Source organism: Struthio camelus, chromosome 2 (assembly GCF_040807025.1).
Source record: "Struthio camelus isolate bStrCam1 chromosome 2, bStrCam1.hap1, whole genome shotgun sequence".
Classification (NCBI taxonomy): Eukaryota; Metazoa; Chordata; class Aves; order Struthioniformes; family Struthionidae; genus Struthio; species Struthio camelus.
The window spans coordinates 56772987-56794325 of record NC_090943.1 but is presented as its reverse complement, the minus strand read 5'-3'; the positions used below and the strand labels follow the sequence as shown (position 1 = coordinate 56794325).

The 21339-nt window shown below is 44.9% G+C and overlaps 1 protein-coding gene across 11 annotated transcripts in view; it reads left to right on the top strand.

The window, feature by feature from the left end:
* The window catches only part of AOAH (acyloxyacyl hydrolase), an 84545-nt gene extending 63985 nt beyond the window's left edge, over positions 1-20560 (top strand). For 6 of the 11 annotated variants that reach the window (XM_009679675.2, XM_009679677.2, XM_009679676.2 and 3 more), the window contains exons 17-23: positions 4073-4102; positions 5385-5557; positions 8555-8613; positions 8702-8761; positions 10375-10471; positions 14171-14247; positions 20149-20560. In XM_009679675.2, the coding sequence (XP_009677970.2) occupies positions 4073-4102; positions 5385-5557; positions 8555-8613; positions 8702-8761; positions 10375-10471; positions 14171-14247; positions 20149-20277 (625 nt within the window). In that variant the 3' untranslated portion in view covers positions 20278-20560. The remainder of the gene's footprint in view (positions 1-4072; positions 4103-5384; positions 5558-8554; positions 8614-8701; positions 8762-10374; positions 10472-14170; positions 14248-20148) is intronic. The other 5 variants (XM_009679680.2, XM_068935897.1, XM_009679681.2 and 2 more) reach the window with 1 other exon arrangement.
* Positions 20561-21339: the final 779 nt, after the last annotated feature.

Genomic DNA, 21339 nt, shown 5'->3' with positions numbered 1-21339 from the left:
CATATATTATCAAAAGTACCACTACCCTCCGTTGCTTGACTGGGAAGAGCAGTCACTGCCACCCCTCCAGACTCCCTGCTACCTGCTTACAGTATTATCCTGGGTTCTGGGATACCAAGAAGCTCATGGCAGTAGCATACAACCAGCCCATGGGCAATCAAAGCCACCCCCAGTAGTGCCTGGGGCTCCTCTTGCAAAGACTGCTGAGGTGTCATCTCACAGGCTTGTCCGAAGCTCTGTTATGTTTCAATTTCACAGTCTCACTAGCTTTCCTAAAACTCTCTCTTTTTCTTTGTTGTATGCTCCTTTCTGCAGGTTATTCCCTTCACTCCCCCTGTCTCTAACACTGCTCTGTATTGTTGTCCAAAGGAAAAAAAAAATTCTCCATGCAATTTAAGTCATTTTGGCTTTACCACATCCACCTGTATGTTCCAAAATAATATTCCTAATTTAAAACACTGTTGTCTTTTTATCCCAGCATGCATTACCTGACAGCGACACTTTTTTCTGCTCAAATCCTCTTTGCTGTCTGTTTTGCTCCAAAAATTTGCAGCATCAGAAGAGGCTGGGGCTATAAGGCCGTAATGATTCCTGCGACTCCCGCAAGGAAAGATGCTGCAGCTTCTGCAGAAACACACTGCTCCCATGAAGTGGGAGGCTTAGCAGAGAGATTTTGCAAGAGCCGATCGTTGTGTGCAGCTGCGCTGGCTCTGATGTATCATCAGAGGTTATGGAGGATGCGGAGCATCCAATGGGCCTGACATTAAACCAAAGGCTTGCCCAATAAAAACCTCTTTAAGGACAGCTTTAAACTGCGGTTAGAGAGCCCTTATAGCCTGATCCTGTATTTTACCATTGATAGAAAGCAATGTGCTGAACGCGCTGGAGGGGTGATTCTTAGCCAAAGCATTGTTAAAGTGCCAGCATTTCATCCCATGTGAAGAGCAGGGCAATGAGTAGCATGAATGTTTGTAGAGGAGAAAGATAATGAAATTGGCAGCATGTGTTATATGTTCCCAGTAGTCTCCACACTGTGGTGTCCAAACATGGGGGGTTAGAAAAATAAAGACAGATGGCAATGGTATCTCTCAGCCCACTGAGGTGTAAATGTGGGACACAATGTGGGACACACAGACCTGGAACAAAAAAAATAAGAAAAGAAAATAATGAGCACCAGAAGTCTCAAACGCCGTACAGTTATTGTGGATATCAGTTGCGTTTGGGGTAAGACACGATTTCCCCAGCCTCTCTTTCCCAGCTCTGCAGCTACGGCGTCTGCAACAGATACGCGCGTCACAGCAGCAAAGTGGGGTGGGACGGCAGCAGCCTGGAGGGGAGCAGACACCCTTCTGCAAAGCGGCAGCGGTGCCAGGGAGCAGCACGCTCCCTTATTGCGAGGCTGCTGTCACCAACGCGCTGCCGTGCTCCACCCAGCTCGAAAAATACGCTGTGGGAGCTTTCCGCAGAGGAAAGCTGGATACGCTTCACACAGACTGCGTGAGGCTTGCCCACTGGTGTGCCCAGCTAGGGTATTCGTGGCACCAGGACATCCATGAGCTGCCTGTGTGCACATCCAAGGGTACTGTATAGCTCTCTCCTGTATATTGTGGGGGCGAGGAGAGGTCCCTGAAACAATCTGATCCGATGCAGCAAGCAGTCAAACATCCCGGCGTTAGTGTCTGTTTGCTCTGCCCTGACACCATAACCTGCGGCAAACACCAGCTTCCAAAGGCCCCGGGTGTTGAGGAGCTATTGCCGGCTGCTGCGTCTCAGGGAGACGATGTGATGGTATCGCAACAGCCCTTGGCGCTATCTCAGACACCTTGAAGCCATTGCTGCACCAGCCAAGACCAATGTGCTCACTCATTGGTTGGTTTTAATTTCATAGTCTGGCACGAAAAGGAAATGTGAAGAAATACACTGAAATATCTGCATGACTTAAGTGGAGAATGACATGAGACTGTGGCGTTATGAACGCCATATTAGTTTCATCTCACACTGTTGTATTTATTTGTGGTAGAGGCCTTACATCAGGGCAGGATTTTGAAACTGGGTGCTGCAACACCTGTAGGTGAAATGAGGTAATTTATGGGCAAAACTACAGTCTTATCTCAAAAGTCCCTTGCCTGAGTTGCTGTCATAAGCTTAAGCCTGAATCTTAATGCTGGTTTTTGATTTCTCTCTAACTGGAAATTCTCAAATGCTTCAGAAGCACACACCGCATTAAGATAAATTTCTAGGCCCAGGAAAGTTGCCTAATTATTAATTTGTATGCAAAATGCAGCCCACTAGAGAATCCCAAATCCTTGCTCGAGAACACGGTTCTCTCACATGGAACTCATTTCCCCCCAAATGCAAACATTGCTAATGCCTCAGGACAAAACAAGAGCGCTTTTGTAAGCCAGTGCATGTACGATATTCACTGACAACAAATTCTACCTGATTTCCCAGCAGCTCATTGATCGTTGCAAGCATTAATTAAGTTTGCCCTTCTCTTATCCCTGGGAAGCAGTTAAGTGTTATTGGCCTTATTTTAGAAGTGGGGAAACTGAGGCATGGAGTTTAAAGGTGCTCAGTGCGAGCTCATGCAGAGCAGCCTGCAGCCCCCTCCCCTCTTATTTTTGGGCAACTAGGTTGGATCCTCAAAGCATGCTGAGAAACATGTAGATAAGCAGCAAAGCACCCCAGGACACCCTCTTGCCTGCTCTCCTTTCCCCTTGCTGCGGTGTGAGAGGAGACAGAGCCAGTTTCAAAGCAGGAGGCAGGAGGTTCATCATTCCTTTGTCATTTCTGCCTTCCCTAAAGCTGTCTCCAAGAGGCTGCTGGTACCGCTGGCTACATCCTCCTGCACATTATGGAAGGCCTGAGCATGTTTTTAACACTAAAGCTTCTGAAAAAGCACTTTCTCTCTGATATCCTTGGCCAAGCTGAGTTGCACTAGGCCAAAAATGTCATGAGGGGCTGCTTCCCAGAAGATGCTCATCTGCATCCCAAGATAAGCATTTTGGACATGAATGCTCCTGTGCCTTCATAAACCCTAGTATGTGGCTTTAAAACTACACTGTGGCTGCTCACATGAACTGTGTGGCAGATACACGTGGAAGGAAAGGCCACAAGCATGGTGCAGTGGCTCCACTACAGCACAGGAATGAGTTGGTGGGAACTCCTGCACGGTCCTCCTCCAGCACCACCGGGCAGCAGGAGCACTAGCATTGCCCAAACTGCTTTCCAGAGTCTTTAACTAGGAGCGTAGGCTGGATCGGAGACCTAAGCGCACACACCCCGAGGAATAGCCCATTTAGCATTGTTTCACAGCTGTTTGTGCTCAATAAGGTGGTGTTTGTTCCATCCCATGCATGGCGGCATGCGTTCGTGTGTCCTGAATCCTAACCACTGTGCTCTTGCCTCTGTTTCTGAGGGCTCTTTGAAGAGCTAAGTTGCAAATGCATGGGTTTGTTTATTGTTACTGTTTTTTCCAATTTAAAAAAAGAAGCTTATAGGTTTGTATGTTCCACTTTGCATGCCCCTGGGTGGGGAGTAGGCCATCCTGGAGCTGCGTGCAGGGATTTTTAGAAGCAGGCAATGGCTTCAATTCTTCCACCCCCCGAGCCTTTGCCCTGAGGGAGAGAAATAGGACGTCTCCAGACAACAGGAGGCTTTTCCCCAGTGTTGGCCTTGATCTGCCTCCAAGGCTTTTCCAGAGCAAGACCTCCGCCACAGCACTGGGCTCTCTGCTGGGACATGGACGCATGGGTTGCCCCCCGCCGCTTGGTCACAGGAGATAGGGTGGGCCTGCCTCCCCAGAGCCTCATTCGCTGGCTTGTTTGGTTAGCCCACATATTGGTATAGGACAAGTTATAGGCTTGTATGCTGCGAGAGCAGGGCAATAGCTCTCAGGAGAGAGCGGTGAACACTTTTGATATAATAAAATGGTTGTTTTAATGATATAACTAGAGCAGCATTCTCTAGGCAGCCTGGGGTTTTTTTTGCTTATTTGTTTTTCTTATATAAGTTGAAATTTATTTCAATGATGTCAGGACTTTTTTCTTTTCTCTTTTTCTTTTTTTCTGAGCCATTTACAGCTGAATGCAAGAGGGGAAAGGTAAGTCTGAGTCTGAGACTCTGGCTTGAAGATTGTTAGGCCTGCTGGCATGCCACAAAACATGTCCTTCTAGTCCATGTGGGACTTTGACAACTCCTGTATCCTAAAAAACATTTCTGAGGATTAGTTCATTAGCAGTTAAGTATCTCCTACTCCTCTCTCCAGTCTCCCACACCTGTTCAGAGCCAGCACTGCTCTCCTCTCTCCTTCAGAGCTGGAGTAAGAGTCATATGAAATGCAAGAGCCAAAGCTACCCTACATGTTTCTGTCTGTCAAACAGTATATTGCATGTAAGATATGCATAGTAATTTGTGGGAAAAGAAGCCGTCCTTCCACCCAGTACAATCACATGGTACATTTATAGGGCCTCCTTCATCCCAAAGCCCAAAAGTGCAGGGCAGCACCATTTCCTCCAGCTCTGAGGTGAACCACAGAGACTCTTTCACAAGGTGTAGCAGCACCATGCAATGTGTTAGGACACTGAATCCTCTCCCAGCTGAAGCCTGAGGTAGATGTTAGAACAATCAAATGTAAATAGCAGACTTGGATTTGACAAGTACAGCAAGGTCAATAACTTAGCAATCACTAAAAGCACGAGGACTTCTAATGACCTCCACTAGACGGGTTCCTGCTTTTATAATGCGTGCCATAAGGTAGAGGGAGGGCCCCCTCTCAGTAAGTCTTGGCACTGCTCTATGGGTGATTTAGAGGATAAAATGCCACATGGAAACACAAGTGCTGTTTCCTATAGACTTTTAATGTTCCTTGGCAGTCTTCAAACCAAATTATAATCCTACTTTCTTTTACAATATCTGCAACAACTACGAAAAGTAAGGCACAAGTGGTATTGGAATAGTTTTACATGGATTATAATACCACAGGAGACCAATATGACCATCATCTGCTCCATAGTTCTGCTTCCCCTCTCTGCAGTGTAAATGAGGACCGAGTCAGTTGAAAACAATGGAATTATTCTACCATAAAACCAGTAAAAGAGCTTTTCTGTATGGCAGCCACATGCTAAAAAAGGTGTGCAGGTCTTCTTTTGTTTAACAGGGAGAAAGTTTTTGTCTGCTATACTGAGAGGTTTTTTTTTATGTCAATCACTTCTGATTTTGGAGTTAAAAATGAACAACTACGGCACACTGTCTTTTTCATAAGGTTTTCTTTAGTGAACATAACATGGAAGAATAGCAAATAAGAATGTGCTGCTATTTTGACTGCCTTTTGGGAAACAGTATCACCTGACACAATATCCCATTTACATCCTCTTTTTCTGCAGGGAACGTGACACATTGGCTCACATGACTACACCCAAACAAATGCTCTCCAACGTCATGCGAGCTCTGCAGTTCCTGAACTCCCGTCTTCCAAAGGGCAGCCACGTGATTTTAACAGGCTTGGTAGATGGCCGCTTTCTCTGGGATAATTTACATGACAGATACCATCCTCTAGGTAAATATGAGATGTTTTGGGATACTCTTGGTTATCTGTCTGCTCATGTTTTCCTCTGTCGCTGAATAATTTATGAATCTATTGACAATTTCAAGCAAACTCAATAGAGTAGAAGACTTGTAAGAGATATGAGATGGATATTGGCTGTGAAGTAGAAGTAAGAAAGCCAGCTTACTGCCCATGAAGGAGGATAGGGCAACTAGAGGGCAGACCCCTGTCCTGCCTCGTGTCCATACTCTGCTGCCAACCAGCACCCGCTCAGCCCCAAACCAGGCCTCACACATGCTCTGGGGGAAAACCAGCTGTTCTGCCTCAGCCTTGGCCCAAAACTGAAGCCTGTACTTCATCTTGGATGTTGTTAGAGGAGACACTGGATATCACCACTTAGCAAACACCTCCACTCACCGAGCTGTAGATGTCTTGATAAAGCTGGATCTAGACCAGGACAAGATTAAGTGAAGGATTTGCAAAAGACCAATTAGATATTACAGACCTAAGTTCCCTGCAAGCATTGGGTGTCTGCCACCTCCTAGTCACTGCATCACATTGCATCACTTCATGTACAGACATGTTGTTTTGGGCTTCCTCTGAGTGCAGCTGCCATAAGATGCTTTGAGGCAATGTTTCTAGAGATTTGGAAACTGTCATCTCACAAGGTGCACAAAACTCCATATCTGGCCATTAATAGACACCTTGCTCATTTTCTTCACACTGTGCCAAGCATTAAGGAGAAATATTATCAGAAAATTATATATGATCACATATAATGAGGTGTGAAATTCCATACCTTGGTTAGGCTGCTGGTCATGCCTCTGAGGTCAGTTTGGAGACATTTCCCTGGGGAAGTGGAAGGTTTGGGAGAAGGAGAAGTTGGAAGTTCATTCCAGAACTCCTTCTCTCCAAGTACATATCACCCCACAGTTAATAAAAAACTATTTCATACAGGTAGCAAAAATAGAAGTTTTTATGCAGACAACAAAAATACGTTCAGTATTCTCCATTCAAATGTCTGCGTAAGGAGCCGATGTGGTCATTCTGCTGCCAAATTTAAGACTAGAAGCATGTTCTTTTTTCTCTTTGGTTAAAGGAATCTCTCTTGCATCTGAGTAAGTAAGAAGTTGTTGCCATCTTAGTTTGCATCAGTAAAGAGAGAGAGAAAAGCTAAATCGTATCATTAAACGGGGAATTACATCTTCAGATGATTTTGACAACCACTGGGTAATAGAGCTTTCGGAGGACTCTATGTTGTGGTTCCCCTCCAAGGTTAATCATGGTCAATGACCCCGTAACTTCTGCTTTATATACTGTAGGTTATTTTACCCTTCAAAAGCTGCTTCTCAGGAAGTCTGAGGTTTCCATTTCTATTCCCTTTTTCTGATAGCCCATTTTATTTTCTTTAAAGAGCACTACACTACTAGAAAGTGAAAAAGGAAGAAAAAAAGAAAAAAGAAAAAAACTCCTGCCTCTTTCAGGACAGAAGGAGCCTGTGATAATTATTTTTATTCACATAAATGCATTTCTTTACTTGAGTACATGTTTATCACAGGAGTGGTTCCTTCTACTGGATAGCTAATTATCAATGATCACACATAGCCTTTTTGGCACAAGTCAAATTAGGAGTGATTAGCTATAGGATCAGTTGGAATTTTTTCAGAGGGCCTGATTTGCATTGGAGGGAACCAATTAATCCTAAGCAACACATTTTGCAGCAACACAGCATTTGTGACAGATTTTCCAACGAGTTACAAGCAGTCTTCACGGCTTGGCTGCCAGTCAGGTGCTATCAGAAATCTGTCGGGCTTTTTGCCAGGTTACCCACCTGGGCTCCTGCAAGCCAAATCCAAGGGCTTTGGTCCCCAGGCATCCCGAGAGCCTATCCTGGAGCCCAGAGCTTTCGAGCTATGTGGTCTGGGACACCCCTACCGTACAGCAGCTACATTAGGCCTTCAAGCTGCCAAACTTTTCTCCTAGCCCTACTCTCACAGCCTAGGTAGTATCCACCCCAAAAGCCAGGCAAACTATAGCGTCATTTTGCCCAAGAGCTAGAAGAACGCGTTCCTAGCTCGGAGCTGGTCAGCTCCCCACTGACGTGGCCACGTTCCCCATCGGGGTGACTGACTCCTGAGCCGTAACAGCTGGGAAACTGATACTGCTATTTGGCAATGGACAGCTATGAGATAGGTAGGCAGGAGTTGCATCGGTATTGCCGAGCTGCTGCCAAGCAACCTGAAAGTGTATTTCACCTGGGAGACAGCACGCTTCGGAGTTCCCAGAACAGAGCCAAAAAAAAAAAAAAAAAAGAATTGCTTATTTCAGCATTGCAAAAATAATGAAGCATGATGGGATGATCGGTGAGCTACAAACCCTGAGAATCGAGTGGTCATTTAATTTCTGGGCTGGCTGTAGCTACCAAAGAAGCAAAAGGGTCATGAAAAAGAGTAATTTTCTCAGCAAGCCAGGCTATTACGTAGCACAGTGAATTTGTCAGATGGATGTTTAGCTTAGTGTTTGAATCCACTCACCCACACGGGCATATCCACATCCCTCTGTGACAGGAAAATTGTTTCTCCCTTTTAAAGCTAACCTCTCCAAGGTAAATGTGAAGCTCAGAGCACATACAGTCACCTTCAATCTTCCTTTCGGGTTTGAAACAGCTGCATTTGTTTGGAGAGTGAAAGAAGTGTTAATGGATAAAAATACCAGTCACTCACTCCGAGATTTGCACGGGCAATGATGACTGAGCCCTCGTGCGAGATGAACTGCCTGTGAAGGGAGAGAGTCATGTGCTCTGCGGGAGGAAAAAAGTTTCTGCAGGTTGTGGGGACGACTGCCCACGCGGAAAGCTCAGGGTGACCCCCTCCAACTGCTGGGGGGGTTGGCGCCCTCGGCTCGGCCCCACGGCAGCCTAATGCACGGGAACAGGCTGCTGGGGCACCCAAAAGTCATGTTACGTTTGGCTTTCAAGCATGCACTCTTTCCCTCTCTGTGTTTTTACAGGGCAGCTGAACAAAGATGTCACGTATGGTCAACTGTATTCTTTCCTAAACTGTCTCCAGGTAAGATTTCCCTCTTTAGTTTATGACCTACCCTTTGCTGTCTGTCTGCCGCTCTACTACTAAAGCATGGCTTTCCTTGCTTGCGCAGGTGAGTCCTTGCAGCGGCTGGCTGACTTCCAACGAAACCCTCAGGAATTTGACCTCGGAGGTAAGTGTGGTGAAGGCTGCATGGAGGCATCTCAGTTGTGTCGACAGTCTTTGAATTTACTCTGCCTATATGTTTGAGAATATAAACTTCATATCTCAGATGCAGGATGTCACCACAGGCTTTTCTTCCAAAGATAGAGACAAGATGTGGAAACTTTTGCATCCGTTCTTTTCAAACACCTCTCAGGCTCGAGGATATAGCTTGGTTGAGTTAAGAGCCGAGTCTCGTTCTGATTTCTCAGCTCTTCAAATTTATTCTCAAGGGATGCACAAATGTTCAAGTTCTTGTTCTTAAAGAACAATGTACCTAATGAGAAAGGAAAGGCTTATGAATCACATAGCTATGAGTACAAAAAGCCAATTGCCTAGATTTTGCTGGCAGCAGGAGCAGGCCCTGAGAGCAAGATCCCAACTCTGTATTTGGGATTTGTGCTAATCTTACTCAGGCACGTTTCTGTGGACTTAGTCGCCAGATGGTCTGACCAAGAAGCATCTAGACTCAGTGCATGAATGGGAAGAGACAGAACAGAGATGTCTTTTAAAACCTACCCTAAAAATCTGACTACAGAAGCGAATGTCACATAATATCAGCTACTTATTCCCCTTATGTGCTAGGAGATGTTTAATCTCCCCGCTCTGCAGCCATGTAAAGGAGCCAGTACTCACATATTGCCAAAGGTGTCATGTCTGCGAGTGTTTGTATTAATGTTTGCATTCACTAGGCAAAAAAATGCAGCCTCAATTTTCCCGACGTTTGCACGTGCGTTTCATTTTATGTCCCCTTCCTCTTGACTTGGGAGAAGGCAAATAAGCACATGCCTAAATCTTTGCAGGATTAGAGCCTATATGTTAGTGCAAACAATACACAGCATTCAGTACATGTAACTTCTGTCCATGAACAATTCCTATGTCTGCAAGATATGAATTAATCTTCCTTCTGAGTTCCTGTCTGAAACTAATTTTCTGTGTTATCATCCAAACTGTACACATTAAATATTTAGGATGTTCTGATCCCTGTTAAAGCTGTAGAAATCACCCTGGATATAACTCCACACTGGAGTTGTTAGGTGGAGGTCCAACGAAGGCAATTTATTCTGCGGCAAGTGAGAGCAGAAGCTGGTCTGGATAGATAAGTGTACACCCACAACTCAGCAACAGGAAAGCTAATGAGAGAGCAGAAAACTTTCCCTGTACAAAAAGCTTCAGTTTCCTTTAAGTGGAATGGAAATGACTGGGCTCCCATTTGTCAAGAGACCTCCAAAAATGAGATTCTGAATCTCCCCTATCAATATAGGGGAGTAAGGACACTACCAGAAGAAGTGCCTAGTAAAATAACTATTTGCTATATTAACCTTATTATATCCAATGAAGCCTCACGGCAATCTTCAGGGAAGTATTGCACCGGGAGCTATCTATCTCCTGAAAGCCCAAAGGCTAATGGTGTTCAGTATAAGTCTATGGTATAATGAAGAACTCCATTTCACCTCCTTTCCCCCAGTTAAAACAGCAGTATTAGCTTTCAAATCCCTGATTGCACATCGGTGACAAAAGCTGAATCCGTACAAAGCGGCATGAGTAGCAATGAATTGTCCTTAAATTGCTTGGTTTTTGCAGAGAGCTTTACAACTCTCCAATGTCCTGAAAGAAATAGCGAGATCTGAAAAATTCACCAACTTTGATATTTTCTACATGGATTTCCCACTGAGACAAAGTAAGTTGCTTTTTTCTTGCTTTTGCTCTCAAGAAGCATTTAGACATTGGTACTGGGCTGCTCCTCGTATGTTAGCTCTCCATTGCGAGGACAGCAACGTAGCCAGCCCACCTGGGTGACCCTCAGAGCAGGGCCAGGACCATCAGGGAGCTGTGAACTGTCTTCTCCCGGTGTCGCTCGCGGCTGTACACACTGCCAGGCCTAGATGGCAGCGCTGGGTGTTCGGCATTGGGTGTTGGGGGCGCTGGTCGTTTGGTGTCAGCGTTGGCTGTTGGGTGTTGGACGCGGGGTGTCACCTGCTGCACCAGGTGCCGCAGGGTGGCCTGGACCCCAGGCTTTCACGCAGGGGTAAAGGAACCAAATCCACCACCAGTGAGGTGAACCCCACGTGTGGCAGGAGTCAGAGAAGGAGGCAGCCTAAGTACGGAGATGGAGAAGTAGCCTCAGGTGAAAATGCCTCCTGCCGGTCCACTGCAGCTTCTCTGACCAATTAATGAAAAAAGAAACAGCATATCTGCAGCGATGCAGGTGTGAGTTATAATGCATGACTTTACTGACTGGGCCTCCATTGCATTTTCCAGGATGAGCAGTGCCTCGGGAAAGTGAATTTTTCCCAGGCAGTTTTCTTACCTGAGTGACAGAGCCGCCCCCTCTTGACGCAGTGTTTGCAAAAGCACCAGCACCTCTGCTGTGAAGAGCTACCTTCTTCCCTATACTTCCCTAAGTACCCACGTAATATTGCAACTTCAACTTACCTGCATCGCTTCCTTCTGCAATTGGCACTTAAAAAAAAAATTTAAAAAAAAAAAACCTTTTTCTCTGCTCCTGTTAGTGTGAGAGGACCCAGGCTGGACCTCCCATTGCAATTATCGCCCAGTGTCACTCGTCCTCCCACCCTGCACGGCTGTGCAGAGCCTGGCTCCGTCTCCTCAATAAGCTCCTTGCAGGCCCTGGGGGACTGCTATCAGGCACCCACCCCAAAGCCACTGTACCCCCAGCCTGAACAAGCTCCCATCCCACAGTCTCTCCTCAGGGGCCGAGGGCTCCAGCCCCACCACCGTGGAGGCCTCCCCTGTGAGCAGAAATTTTTACATTCTATAAATCGCATATAATAATATTTCAAAGAACAATCTCCATTTCCTTATTTTTATTATCACATAGAAAGATCAGCCCAAGTTGGTCCTTTTTGAAAAATTTTGACCAGGCAATATACATTATACACACACACACACACACACACGCACATATATGTACACATACACACGCATACATATATGTGTATATATATGCGTATAGATATATTTTGTAATGGTATTTTAAATCCCAAAATGCAAACAAACAGCTAAAATGGGAGCCATGAAAGGACAGAAACACCCTGGCAATACTTCAAAATGTCCATCTCTAACACCCCTCCCCAGCACTGGCTGCCTGTCCTTGGAAGCATAAAGCTGTCAAGCCACCTAAGATTATCGTTAAAAAAAATCTCAGTTGCAGCCAAACCCTGTCAACTCCACAAAATTATTTATGCTGCATGACCCAATTCAGGAAGCTGGTTCTGGGTCTCATGCAGAACATGGAGGAGGAGGTAAAGAAGAGATGATTGGGAGGGGGAATCTTTCTGTCCAAAGCTTTAGCTCAGAGATGTGGACACCACTGCCAAGTCAGTTATCGTACCACAGTTTCAGGATGTCCAGGTCTCTTTGTGAATTTTGTCTCAGCTACTTAATATTTAACAAGTCATTAGGATTTGGAACAAACTACCTGCTGGGTAGGCAAATTACTTTAATAAGTTAAATTGCTAACTTTAGGTAATTTATTTGCTTTCATGAAAAGAAACATCTTAATATAATTTGCTGTTCTTGATTACATCGTGTTAAATAAATGAGGTAAACAAAATCACACACGCACATACAAACATCAGCTCTGAAAGACACTTTGCAAAGTTTCCTGCAGCCCTGGAGCTGACAATATGAGCTTCCCATCAGTAAAGCTGTCAGCTCCTGAGTATGCTCATAAGCAAGTTATGGCTGCTGACCTACTTTTCCAGTCTCTTTCTGAAGCAAGTGCAAATCCCATTCTAGACTCTCCAGACATCAAATATTTAGCAGCACTTGCATGCTGTGATCAGTACATTGACTTCAGGCTGGCCTGTGCGTCCATATGTATATGCGTATAAATACATAGCAGCTCCCAGCTTTCTTGCAGTGTAATTTGGGCACTAGCATCTATTCTAGGTGGACGTTCAAGTCAGATGTTGGCTTTGGCTGAAGGATTGAGTAGCTTCTTTAAAGAGGAGTACGATAAATGGGGGAGGGAAGGTTGGTCATTTTGTCTTTTTCTTAATGTGGATGTGAGCAGGTTCTAGTCTATTCTAGGCAATAGGCACTTTTAAGACTAACTCTGGACTTATCCAGCTGAAGGGTGTATTTGTCCAAGAACTGCTTTAGGATTTTTGGAAATCAACTATAATGGGCCAAACTCACTTATTGTGACACAAATGGGTTCCACTTACTCATCTGCTAATTCTGGCATTGGGACAGTAGTCCCTCTACAAAGTAAAACATCATACACAGACTCATACACAGTAAATAAGATCATATTTAACGATTTAGGCAAGTTGATCCCATGTGTATTGCATGTGTGTATGTGTGTGTGTGGACTCCATGATGTAAGATAAAGGTATGCGACGTGTCTCATGTATTGCAAATCTGAAACAACCCCCCGAACCCTGTGCCTTTAAAGAGGTTACTTCGGTGTTGAATTAAGTATCTCACATCAGTTTCTGTTGTCAAAGCAGGAATATTACCACTAAACTCTATGAATTCAAAGTTAGAACGAGGACTTTGGCATCACTTTTTGACACAATAGCCAGGGTCCAACAAACGGCGGAGAGTCTAAGTCAGAAATGTAGGATTTGAAAAGAGAATATTTTTCTCCTGACAGGATGCCTGCATAATGCTATTATGAATTCCTAATCCATCATTATAAAAGAAATTATTGAATTTAGAGCCTGCTAATGCCATATCCACTAGTCCAGTGTTTGATCATTCCATAACCCTTTTGAAGAGAGAAAGCTTTATACTCCTCTGATCGCTCTGGGGCTTACAGTACAGCATCATTTGCATTGAATGTCATGCTTGTGTAATTCAAAAAGGTTATTTTTTTGTTAGAGTTGAAAAAGACCGCTCAGAAGAAAAGTAACTGAAAATGACATTCTGTTCCTGAAGATATCAGCCCATGTGAATATTGTGTTACCATCTCTTTCTCTACAAAGCCCTGTTTTCTTTATCTTATCCTTTTTTTTTTTTGCTCTACTGAAGATGCAACCAAAATGGAAAATGCAAAAGTATTACATCAGTATTAAATAATTTATGGCCTTACTTGCTACGGTGTCAGTCTTAGCTGGAAAGCAAAGTGAATTGTTTTATGATCATTTATGTTCAAAGAGCTTCCTTGCATAAATATCAAGGATTAAAAATAATAATAATAACAATGATAAAGTCTTAAACGCTGCCCCAAGGAAAAGGGCATTGCACATGGTGCCGGCTCTGACAACTTTATATAAATTATCGTAGTCTTTATGCAGAGCTGTCGGGTCCTTGGAGGTGAGGCGTGCACACGCGCGTGTGCACGTGTGCGCAAGGGAGCGCACGTGTCCCCCCCGCCCCTCGCTAACCCCTCTGCTCCTGTGCTTGGCAGCGGCGGCGGAGTGGCGCCGGATGGGAGGCGAGCCCTGGCAGCTGATCGAACCCGTCGACGGCTTCCACCCCAGCCAGGTAAGTGGCCGGGCCGGTCCATCAGGCCACGGAGGGCACCCAAATGCCCGCGGGAGTTGCCTGCCTCAGCCGCTGCTTTGCAGGTTTTGTCTTCAAAATGCCCCGTGCTGGGCGCATGGAGCTGGGCTGGTTTTGCTGTGAGATCTGCCGCGCTCTATTACTCTTTAACCCATCCCGTAGCCAAACCGCCTTCAGCCTCCAAGACAGGCCCCCCACCATGCATTTTGCAGGATCTGGGCAACGGTGCAGCCTGGGGAGAAGCCCCCCCGCCACCGGTGCTGCAGCCTGGAGCAAAGCTTGCTGGTTTGGAGCTGTGCGTTCTCTTTCTGCACTCTAGCTTCAGGTTTCAATGATACTTGCAAAGCAAAACAGCAGCCAGTCTTCCCAAAACAGCCTTGAGTAAAAGCCTGTGCGAGCTCAAAAGCTGTGTACAGCCTGTAACCTCGCACCAGCAGTCTTGCCTGAATTTTCTTGTGAGCCGCACTGGTAATGGGAGAAAACAAAGGTCCTGATATCATCACCATGAGGTAGGCAATCTAGGACCATGCAATTAAGCCCTACGGGACAGCTTATCTACTAGAGCCCCAGGGAGCCCCAGGCTCATGTCGCAACCCACCAACGGTTCGAGCAAAGTTAGTGCCTTTGTAAAATTTAATCGGTTGACAACAGGTAAGCCCAGTTTCCCATGCCTTCAATCTCGTCTCTTCTGAGGTGGTGGAGCAAGAATTCGGCTCGGCTCAATTGCAAGCGAATAAATTGCAGGAAGCGGGGGAGAAGCTGATGGAGACAGGTGTCAGCAACGAAGCCAATTTCCTTGTCTTCCTCTTTGTCAAAAAGCCCTGCCAGGCAGCAGCAAACCCAACGCCTGCTCCTCACCAGTTACGTTTAGAGACGGGGGGCCAGAAGTGTGGTGCCACCTGCTGCTAAGAGCCAAACCGACCCGCGAACCAGGCATCCCAAATCCCTGACCGGGACGCAGGTCTGGGCAGCCCTTGAGGGATGGCAGAGGCACGTTCCTCAGTGACATTTTGGGGCTGAATACAGTGGCAGCGCGAAGGACACTGTTTTCGAGGGCGCTGCTGCCCTGCTCCTGGCCACGGGGTCTCCCCATTGCCTGTACCGTCGGGGTGTGGGGAGCGTCAAAGCCAAATTAAGCGCTGTTTTTTAAACCCGTGCAGGTCAGCTGAAGCAGTACGGGAGCTTGCTTACCCTTGCCAAGGCAAAAGAGAGTCTTGTTCAAAAAAAGGCGCCTCCGGTAGAGCAGCAGTTCCTGCTTGGCTCTGGGCGGTGCCATGAGAGAGCTGCATGAAAGCGCGAGCTCACCGCCCGCGGCCACGGAGGAGGCATGGTTGGCTTTTTTTTTACTGCGGGCCTTTTGAAACAAAGCAAACAGAGAAAACTTGGCAAATGAACCGAGAGGGAAAACAAAGACGAAGCGAGCCCCATTCTCAATCCCACCGTCTGGGGAAAGTGTGCCGTGCGGGGAATCCGGCGTGGAGAGAAGAAAGGTTTTTCTGTTACTTTTATTCCTTACCCTGCGGCTGGCCTGAGGCATCTTACAGCCATCAGCAGCAGCAGCAGGTCTCCGCGGGCACCCGGGCTCGCTGGACCGCGGCGGTTCCTCCATGCCCTTGCCCACATCCCGCATCCCACGAGCTACTGGAAGGTGGACGCAGCAAGTATCGATCTGGAAGGGATCCTTAATCCAAAACAGAATTGCAGAAAGGCCTTTAGGGCAGCCAGAAGCCGACAGCTCCCGGCGTGCCAAGCTGCGGCATCCCACCAAGGGGGCCAGGCCGTCTCCATCTCACTCCCTCCCGAGCTGGCATCCCACAGCCGTTACAGTCTCCCACTGCTGCCGTTTGGGTGACGTTAATGCTTTTATAGCTGCATTTCCCCTTGGACTCAAGGTGCCAGCTGTAGATATGCCTCACTTCAAGTGAGTTATTGCCCTTCCAGGATTTATTAATTAGCCTTATCCAAACATCTACCACTTTAAACCCATTTTTCTTTTCCTTCTGCTTTACAGAAGGCTGCTAGCAACGTACCACTATTTGGGCTGAGACGTAGCACTCTGCTCTGAAAGAGTTGCTGCCTTAATAAAAAAGCAGGAGAAGAGGAGCGGGGAAGTGTGCGCATAGAGTGATATTTAAGAGCACACCAGAGAGTGATAAACAATTCGCTCACTCTTCATGCTAGCTTTTTTTTTTTTTTAAAGTTTTACTTTATACCAACATGAATGCCTCTGGTCAGGTACTGCTTTAATACTATATAGCTCTGCCTAGTGGGAGAGAATTGATGCTGTTCAGCTTGTCAAGCGAAAGGAGTCTCTTATTTCAAGCTCTGCAGCTATTCCCCGCTCCTTATGTATAGCATGACCAACAAATATGATGATAGATAAGTTTGGGGCGTTTTCACTGAATCTTCCCTCTGAAGATCTCAAGCACTTGACAAACAGTCACGCAGACAAACAATTGAGCAGTACTCCAAGGAGCACATAAACATTATAGGGCTTGTTTTCAGAGGCAGAGAAACTTCTGAGTTTGGGATGCCAGACCAGCAGTGCCTGTGTGTGCCAACAGGGAGCTGGAGGGATAGCACGCTTCCTCCTTCTTGGGTTACACAAGTGGGCAGGTCTGGTATATGCCCACAGATTTCACCAGTTGTTTAGCTGCTCTCACTCTAATTAAAAAAAAAAAAAAGTATAGAAATGGCATATATATCCCTGTCAGCAGATATATCCAATAGTCCACCCGTCCAATTAAGCATGAAGAATATAGAAGGGACCTGAACCTTCCTGACTGAATACTGTGTATATATTTTAAGGAGAAGGAATAGAAACAAGAAAGAAAAGGCAGAGAAAGAAAAGAAAAGGCAACAGTCTATTTCTCCTGTTAGAGCTATTTTGTTTTTCATAAGGTGGAAAAAGACTAGATTAGGACACTCAGGTAGCAAAACTACTCCTCACAGCCCCCACTCCAGAGAGTATTTTAGATTTAAAATTCCTTGAAAGAAGGGATAAATACCACATGTTCATTTATTCAGCCAAGCTACAGTCTCACCCTGAACATTTCTGGTGGAGAAAGGGGGGCTTCCTGGGTGTTTTCATTAACTCCCAGAACAGAAGGTTGCAAACAAACACATTCTTGGCATAATCATATTCCTAGTAAGGTCCAAAGCTAAAATACGTCTCTGTGAGTTTTCCAAACACCCAGCTCGGAGCATAGGTGGAGGAAATTCACACCATGTACTCTTGACCTTTAAAGCAAGATATCTAACTCATTCCTACTAAGTTCCCTCTCTGGTTGTCTGGGAGACACAGTTCCCCAAAGCCATTTGAGTCCCTGCTCAGGTGTCCTTTGAAGAAGTCTGGGGTTTCTCTTTCCATTGACTATACTGGGAACCCAGGGACCTTTCCCACATCTCTTCTTCACTGCCAAAATCTCACTGACAACCATTCTGAGTGCCAGATGGCTTCAAGGACACCGCTTCTTTCTAGAGCATCTAATTGCTGTGTTTGTATGGCACGACCATGCGTTTCAAGAGGCTTCTATATAAATGGCTTTGTTTCTTGCTTTATGACGTTACCACGGACGATGCTAAAGCCCTGAGCCTCACAAACTGGGGACCTGTTTGAGCTGCTTGGAAGAGTCTTAATGATTATGTACAGGCAAGAAAGCACAGCTGGAGCGCGATTAGCTTCTCCCTTATCTCTTTCCTTAAGTCATAGCAAAGCACTTTCCAACTAGGAAAAAGGAAGAAGCTGAAACAACACATATCAGATTAGTTGTTTATTTGCATTTTACTGAAAAGTGTGCCCATCCCCAGTTTGGTGCAGGAGAAAACAGGTAGCCAGAAGCTGCTAAAATAGCAAAGCCACCCCTCACCCTCAGTCACCCAGGGCTCTGCGAGAAACGGGCAAAAAATCCTTAAAAACGTGCTTAGAATTTGTTACCCTCACAAAAAGTTAATTGCAAAAAAATATATGAATTGCAGCTGATCTCAAAGCTTGAGATCTTTGGGATTTAGAAAAGACTAACAAGCAAAATAATTTCTAGAATTAAGAACCCTTCTCTGTGCCATGCTGCTCATCCAGATTAAATTACCAAAACTGTCAGCACAACATGAATTGATCTGCACACAGGACCTACATAATTTAGGGCATTCTAGGCATATACACCTTAACCTGCAGTCAACAGTAGTCTGAACACTGTAGAGCATACCTCTAGTGACACCCTTTCAGAGACTATATCACACAAATATAGCTTGGGGGGAAAAAAAAAAGATAAGACACCTCTGCCGAAACAAAATAGGGGAGCCTTGGGGTCGTGTAACACAGTGAGGAGGCCAGAATGGACCATTCTGTCACTGACAGGTCTCAACCCTTTGGCAACCATAGGGCTTCCCAAAGAAAAATGAGTTTGGTCATGTTAGAAAATTTGAGCAGGAAAAAAAAATCCTCCATATTACACAATCTACCCCACCCCTTTCCTCTGCCCCAACACCCCTGCTAGTTTAATGAAACCTCAAGTGGCCACAGCCTAAGACCTTCCCCCCCACCAACGTGCCTCTTTGTACATGAGCTCTAAATAAATGGGAGTTTTTGTCTCCTGGCCTATCATTATAGCTTCTTGCAAAAGCACAGAATTTAAAATGTGCATTTAAAAAAAAAAGTCTCCTAAGGCTCCAGTCTGTTCCCAAACTCAGAAACATCAGCGTTCAAATAATTTGATTCCATCAGTGCATATTGACCCTTAAGAAAAGAGCTTTGTTAGCCCTATTTAAGCCTCATAATCATTAACGTGAGTGCAAGTTTTGGCATTGAAAGTAAAATTAGCATGTGAGAAAACCATAACTATAGGTAAGAAGCTACAGTAAAAATGCGTTCACAGAGTGTCAAAATTTAGTTAAAGGAGAGTTGGGCTGTTCTCTCTTCCCTTTTGTCCTCCCCATGATGTGTTTCACCCTTGCAGTACTGCAGACACAATTTATCTTCTGTGCATGCCTTCCAGGGCAAACACTCTATGAAAGTTAGAGCAGTTCTGATAGTGAGGGGAAAAGGTATTTAACACAACTTTCTGCAGTTTAGAAGCCAATCAGTAGCAGGTGTGAACTCAGAAAATCATAGCTGGTTAGTTTTGAACCTAGATATAACTGGGCATCTTTTACCTAAACCCCACGCTTTCCAAATAGGAAACTAGAGAGAAAATTTATCAAAAGTATGCAAAGAATTTAGGAACCTGAATTCTTTTGGACTTGCAACAGATTTATGAGTTATAGCCAAGGAGTGCTTTTGAAATACTTTCAAAATGTTTGGAGGAAAAAAAAAAAATCAGACCCTGTGACTTTTGAACAGACATTATAGGCATGAGGAGGAATTTGGAGACTACCATTTAGGCTGTATGTCTTACTGTCTGCTTGTATCACAGGTACATTTTCCTGTAACTGAAAAGATAGTATGTCATAAGAGACAATACATTTTTAAGGGAATGTGGAACTGTATGCTTGCAAATTGCACATACATGCCCATTTTTCTTTATGCTGAGCAGCTTAAAAACAAGGATGATTCAATGTAGTATTTAACATTTTATTGAAAAAAGAATTTTTGGAGACATCTTTTTTTCATTTTACAGAAAACAAGCAATCATGCTTTTGCTGATAAATCCAGTCCTTGCCTCGTTCAGAGAGGTGGATACATGTAGTCCTCACCTTATTTTTATCGTTCAGGTGGATTTTGCCCTGTTGAAGCAGCTGGAATCAAGTATTTTCTTTGATTAGAGGTTACTTGTTGCCATTTGATTATACAGTGGCGTCTTCACTCTGGTGGGGACTCCTAAGTGCTACCATGAAACAAGTACCTTATAGAGGTGCACAAAAAATGATAATGTGTGCTCTTTACAGATTGCTGCAGCACTTGGAACGAGCATTACCTGGCAGAAGGCACTACATGAATGGCCTCAAGTGCTTGGAAAGGAGAATCCTTTCAACAACCAGATTGAGGCTATATTCAAAGATCAAGGTGGACACTGATTTCAAAACTGCTGGAGCCCTGCAGCACAGTTTATGGTGATGCTTCTCAGTGAATTCCAGGAAACAAGATGATTACAGACAGAAGAAGGTACAAGATATCAAAGTCTGACTACTTTTCTGCCTTTTTTTTTTTTTTTTGGACTAGCAGTGCAAAGTCAGTAGCAGTGGCAATAGCGTAATAACTCTTTTCAATGTTGTATCTTAGCTGCAAAGTCACCCACCTGCACAAGCAGGCCATACTTTTGCTGTGGAGCCATAAAAATAAAAATCACAGGATGCCTGCCAGCTAGGCCGTTTATTGTACTGGTGTGCAAATCCATAAGGCTTTTTCCACTTACAGCAAATTCCTAGCCCTACCTCAACTTTTTTTCCTGCAAGAACATATTTCTTGGCTCTCCATTTGTACTATTTCAACAGCTAATCTGATCCCAAAAGGGGAAGAAAAAAATCAAACTCATTATGTTGCTCTAAATTGTGTATATGTAATTGCCCTGACTGTCAATACATTATTTAGCTGCTATTTGCTTATTAAAACGTGCTAGGAATAACAAGGCACCAGAATTCAGATTTGCCTGGCAGTATTAGCTCAGCCTGACTGTGCACAGGTTCTTTTCCCCGACCGTTAACAGGATAGTTACTCGACAACCCTTCATGTATTTACAACAGGTTACTTTTTAAAGCTTTGATACGTCTTTACCCTTGCTTCATAACAAATGCAATAGGCCCAGTCCTGTACATTTTACAAATATCACCTAGGGAATCACGGAAGATAACATGCAGTCCTTACCCACACTACTTCATGCGTAGAATAGAGTTGAGAACGACTAGGAGTTCTTTGACCAGCTTATCCAAGGGGGTAAAGGGAGGAAGAAATTAAAATTAGAGACAGCTCTACCTACTGCAGCCCTAATGGTGATAAAGCCTTTGCAGCTTTCTTTTCCTATTATCAGACAGCATACAAATGGCGCTAGCCACTCATGGAAAAAACTGGTAAATACAAAGCGTTAACATAACACAATTAAAACCCATCTAAATTAGCCAAAGTAGACTTGGTCTGCTCTT